At 35.6% G+C, this 6,000-nt stretch overlaps 1 protein-coding gene across 1 annotated transcript in view; it reads left to right on the top strand.

The window, feature by feature from the left end:
- The first annotated feature begins 311 nt into the window (after positions 1–311).
- Positions 312–6,000, top strand: part of ZCCHC6 (zinc finger, CCHC domain containing 6) — a 60,030-nt gene continuing 54,341 nt past the window's right edge. Inside the window, exons 1-2 of the mRNA XM_008588576.1 lie at positions 312–507; positions 838–1,388. Of these exons, the coding sequence (XP_008586798.1) occupies positions 869–1,388 (520 nt within the window). The 5' untranslated portion in view covers positions 312–507; positions 838–868. The remainder of the gene's footprint in view (positions 508–837; positions 1,389–6,000) is intronic.

Here is a 6,000-nt window from a genome sequence, read left to right as displayed (position 1 = left end):
TCCTTGGTCAGGAGCCAGGCCCCTCCGTACTCAGAGAAGTTCGAGGCCTGTCAGGTCCGGACAGTGGTGGTGAAGGGGCGGGAAGGTGGGATTAAGAGCAGAGAGCTACTCTGTTCGCAGAAAGTTCCGGTTACTTTGTAGTTCTTTTTTTTTTTTTTTGTCTTTTTTGTGACCGGTAAGGGGATCACAACCGTTAGGCTTGGTGTCACCCGCACCGTGCTCAGCCAGTGAGCGAACCGCCATCCCTATATAGGACCCGAACCCGCGGCGGGAGCACTGCTGCGCACCCAAGCACCGCACTCTCCGAGTGCGCCACAGGGTCGGCCCCCGGTTACTTTGTATAACACTTAAAAGGAGTTGCTAACTTTAAAAAAGAAAGAAAGAAACACTGTTTCTGGAGCTTTGTGAGGCATTGGCTTGGGATGAGGTTTTCTTAGAAGAGGAGCGCTTTGTTATACGTGTAGGTGAAAGCCGACCAACTGGATATGAGTGACATTTTCCTATACGGTAAGTACTACAGCTCTCGAGACTATAGGAGCTTCTCTTATTCACAGATTTAATCCTCATGTGAAATAGTAAGTACTGATTTTCATGAAAAATATTATAAGTCTAAACCTCTTTTTTTTTTTTTTACATGTTCACCTACAGTTCCACAAACCTCCTAACTTCTAGTGTAATGCACTACTTATTAGCAATGTTATAGAAATTTTATTTTTTAAAAAAAGGAAAAGAGGAGTTTCTTATAGGTTTTTTGGCATCTGTTCGATAAATATGGTATTTTCTGTACTTGGTACATCTTGTTATAGTTTGATGTTTACCCCAAATTCCCTTTTTTAGGTGCAAAGTAAGAAAATAGAAGTCAAAGATCATGGGAGATGCAGCAAAACCTTATTTTATGAAGCGCGTTAAAGACCGAGGGACTGTTGATGATGATGATTTCAGAAGGGGTCACCCCCAACAAGATTATTTAATAATGGATGATTATGCTAAGGGCCATAGCAGTAAAATGGAAAAAGGCCTCCAAAAAAAGAAGATAACACCAGGGAACTATGGAAATACCCCCAGGAAAGGACCCTATGCTGTTTCCAGCAATCCGTATGCATTTAAAAACCCAATTTACAGTCAACCCCCTTGGATAAATGACAACCACAAAGATCAAAGTAAGAGATGGCTACCTGATGAACTTATTGGTAATTCAGACAATTGGAGGGAATTCAAACCTGGACCTAGAATTCCTGTTGTAAGCCGACCAAGAAAAGACTCCTTTCAAGAGAGTGAAGATGGTTATAGGTGGCAGGATGGAAGAGGCTGCAAAACTGTAAGACGACTGTTTCATAAAGACCTAACAAGCCTGGAAACCATGTCGGAAATGGAAGCAGGAAGTCCTGGTAATGTGTTCCAACTTGTCATATTAGAACCCCAAAGTCAGCAATGTCTTATTCTCTTTCATGCAGATGAGTTTTATTATTTTCAGCAATGCAGTTCCAACTTTTTGTAGCTTCTGCTTTAAGAAGTGGTCTCTTATTTAATATGATATTTTTAATCATTATAATCATGTTGTTTGGGCAACTTCAATACATTTCAAACAAATGGTCTCTTTAACTTTACTTTGACATAAGGCTCATTTTACTATAGTAAACATATTTTCCATTGGTGTTTTTTACAGAGGAGGTTGATCACATCCTCTTGGGGATCATATCATAATTTCTGAGTGGTGTGTTTGTATTTTCAAAATTATTACAGTTTTGTATTTGATTAATTAATTTATCCATAATAGAAATGACATAAGATAATGCCACGGAAAAATAACTTATGTAAAAACACAATATAAACTGCATACATCTATTTCCTGCCTGAGATTTTTGTTTGTCAAAAGGGAGCATGGCAAACAAGTTGAGAAGCATGAGTTTGGAAAGTTTGGAAAGTCAGAGATACAGATAAAATCTTTGTTGTTTAGTTTCTATAAACAACAAAACCCATTTCTAAGTGCTCTCATATGCTTGATAATAATTGCTCCAAAGTGATTATTTGTACATTTTTTCTAAAAAGCGGAAAGTAGATTTTGTCCAAATGGCAATGATTTCTATAAGCAGGAAAGTTGTTTTTATCCAATGGATATTTACTGAAATGAAGTCATAAATTGGATGGAAAAAATGAAACAATAATATTTAGTGTCAAAATGAAAATTATACTTGAGAAAAGTTTATTGGCTGAAAGCCTTTTTTAGTAGCCATATAGAATGAGTTGCAAACTGGCCAGCTCTTTTACAATTTTTTGACATTAAATGCATTCAGGCAATGTGGGTACTTCTCGGTCTCCAGACGCCTTTTTCCTTCATGTTAGCTCACAGTGGACAGTTCATGTATAGGTTACCTATGAGGCATTTGAATTTGTGTCCCATGCATAGAGAATACTTAAAAGACTCTCTTTAGACCTCTTTAGAGAGTCTTATGATAAAAATTAAAACTCAAGCATTTGTTAATATTAAATGGGGTAAAAGGTGCTATTTGATCATTTTTCTCCTAATTTTTTTTTTTTTTGGCAGCTAGCCGGTACAGGGACCAAACCCTAGACCATGGTGTTAACAGCACCACGCTTTAACCAACTGTGCTAACTGGCCAGCCCCTATTTGATATTTTTTAATAGGAAAATTGAGAGTAAATGCCAATCAAGTAGCAAAAACAGAATGAAGTGGTATAAAGGATTTAAATAGTAGGGAGAGATAAAACCTTAGCCTTATAAATCTTTAAGCTAGAAAGAACTTGAAGGAATTATCTGATGCAACAGTGTCGTGATATATCAAAGGTAGAATCACAATTTTGCAAATCAGGCAGCTGCAGCTCAGAGAGGTTAGGTCTTTATGGAGACTTGTTTATGCAGAGTAGTAGACAAAGAAGTGGAACTGAAACTCACAAGGAAGTAGAGCTCACTGAAATCAGGAACTCTGCTACTTTGGCTGTTAACTTGGCCTTCCTCAACCTGAAATCCTGACAGAGAGAAACTGAACATTTATTGATAATTTCCAGGCTTTTAATTTGTGTTTCTCTTTTTTAAAGTTTGGTTATATTTAAGTATTTCTGTATTACTGTGTCCAGGTGGGATGTGGACATTTAATTTAGTTACCTACAGCTGGCCTTTTAGGAAAGAAATAGATGATCTTGAAAAGCATTTTTAAAAGACACGTTTATCATTTAAAAGTTTGCAACTAGACATTTTAAAAGGGACCATTTGCAGACCAACATACTCTTACATGTAATCTTTTTGGTCTCAAAAACAACTAAAGAAGTTGCTTTTAAGTGTGTTTGAACAGGAAATGCATTTTCACTGTCTTTATTGAAAGAGATCCAAAAGCTCACGTTTTCTTTATATGAAATACAGGTGGTTCTTTCACAGTTGTTAAATAAATAGCTATTCAGCTTTTATCCTTTTCTTCATAAAAGACGTATTAAGCTTTGGTATAATGTTATTTACTGTAGAGAGAAATTCAGTTTAAAGTATAAATTTTGTACTGCATTACAAGGATCCTAAAAAAGGATCTCATTAAAGGGATTGAAATTTCTTTAAATTGAATTGTGTCTTAATGAGAGGTCTTATTAAATTATGTGGGAAGATGTAATGAAAAGTATGTTAGAGTTGCTTTTTTTTATTTTTATTTTTTTGACAGCCAGCCAGTGCCAGGATCCAAACCCTTGACCTTGGTGTCATAACACCACGCTCTAACCACCTGAGCTAACAGACCAACCCTCTTTTTAGTTTTCATATTGTTAAATAGAAGGCCGAATTTCAGAATTCTATCCATACTTTAATCTGTATTTCAAATCCCTTTACTTTGACTTAGGCATGTGCCATTGGACGAGTCAGTTATTCTCTCAGAAAGGCATTGTCCCCATCTGTTCAATGGGGATACTGTTAGCATCCGTGACAGGATTACTGCAGGAATTAAATGAGGCAGTGCACATACACTGCTTGCTCTACATCTGTCACATAATAAAGTACTCAGTAATGGTAGCTGCCGTTATCATCCAACAGAATGTCTGCAGCGATCCAGTTCTCTGTATAAAAGCAGTAAGAGTTAATCATGGTTTTTGGAGGGAGAGAGAAATCACTCTTTCTAGAAAATGACAGCAAATATATTGAGTCGCCTTTTGATCAGGACCGAGGAGGAGTTAAAAAGGGACTTGGTTACATGTCAGTTACTGTTTTGTGAACTAATATGGACTTTTCAAAAGGGTGTTGCACATATTAGTGTAAATCTCTGAGTGTTTGCCTGAGTAAGAAACTTCTTTCGGGGCTGGCTGATGAGCTCAGTTGGTTATGTTATAACACCAAGGTCAAGGGTTTGGATCCCCTGCCAGCCAGCTGCCAAAAAAAAACTTCTTTCATGAACACTGAAGTCAGATGCAATTATTTAGGAAGATATAGTTTATAAGCAAACTCATTGAGAATGGACACACCTCTAAATTAAAAGAAGTGTTTATCTCAAAAATTTGTTCAGACCAAGAGTACAGGCCTTACAAGATTATGATAATTTAATTGGGAGTAGGGGGTATGTTAAAAAGGAAATATTAATGTAGCCTGATTTTCTATTCAAATGATTACTTACCTTTTAGTATTTTATTGTTCAGTCCCTTTCGGTTGACTTTTTTTATACTGTTTTTCTTAACACTTCCCTCTTTTTTTTTTGGCAGCTGGCCAGTATCTTCAATTTTTTTGATTGCCACATATCGAAACTGTTTATAGAAACTGTTTGCAGAATTTTATTATATGCATCTTAAATAGCTAGAGCACAGTGCTTGCTGCTTGTCTTTTAGAGTTCTCAGCAATAACTTTTTTTAAAATTGCACTTCTTTTCCTGGCACAGAATTTTTTTTCTGTAAGCTCGTCCATTGTAATTGCTGTACTAGTAATGAGTTCCTTTGAGAATTTAACGGAGGAATTGCCTCATGCAGAGTATTTCAGTAGGTTTATATTTCCAATGACTAATTTATTTTAATCATATGTGTTACTAATAGCTTCATTTATCAGAACTTGATAGAAGTTATCAAAGCTATTTAAAACAAGTTTTTATAGTTTAATCCTCCAGTCATCTTCTGTTTCATAAGTTAAAAAGTTATGTTTAAAAAAGGAATGGATTGATTTATTTGTTATGAGGATTGTAGAACTAACAGCAGAGTTTATAAGCATGATTTTGTACTCAGTAAACTTTTATTTCAACTACCAGTTTTTTTTTGCTTTGAAATATATTCAGTGTGCAGGCAAGCTAAAATGAAAGTAAAGATAAAAGGGAAATAGTCCTCAGTAAATAAAATTTTGTTTGGTTTTTATTTTTTGGTTTATTTGGGGGGCTGGCCTGTATGGGGATCTGAACCCTTGACCTTGGCATTACAAGGCAGCGTTCTAACCAAATGAGCTAACTGGCCAGCCTCCTCAGTAAATAAAATTTTGGCTTGGACTTCTTGCTATTATTGGAGGGACCCCGTTACTGTTATTGAAGGCTAAACTTGCAACTCAATGAGTGATTTTTCACTCCAGATAAAGATGTAGTTGATTTCTGAGTTCTCTAAGGGTACATTGTCCATTTTTGCCGTATTGAAATTGTTCACCTTAAAAAAAAATGGAAGCAAATGTGGATGGTTTTTATTAGAATAACAGGTATACTAAAAAGAATAATAGAACATATTAAATATAAATATGTACATTTATATTAAGTATATTTGAATTATAGGTATACTTGCTTTCAGAGGATAATTTTAACTGTTGCTTGAATATGAGTATGCTCAGCAGTATACCAGGTAGAGATAATAAAATCAAATTATATGATTGAAGTAGAATTCTTTCTATGTTTTCCAAAAAGACGATTTCTATGGACTAATGTATCAGGTGGTGTGCTTACTGAATATTCAAGCATTTTGTCCACGGAGAGCTACCTTCCCTTTTGCTCTGTGTTCATATGTCATTGTATCATGATTTAATTAATACCTATGTAAGTTTTGCCTTTTC

Source organism: Galeopterus variegatus, unplaced genomic scaffold, assembly GCF_000696425.1.
Source record: "Galeopterus variegatus unplaced genomic scaffold, G_variegatus-3.0.2 Scaffold4910, whole genome shotgun sequence".
Taxonomy (NCBI): Eukaryota; Metazoa; Chordata; class Mammalia; order Dermoptera; family Cynocephalidae; genus Galeopterus; species Galeopterus variegatus.
Note: the sequence above shows the minus strand (reverse complement) of the source record. Positions and strands in the feature narration are given on the sequence as shown.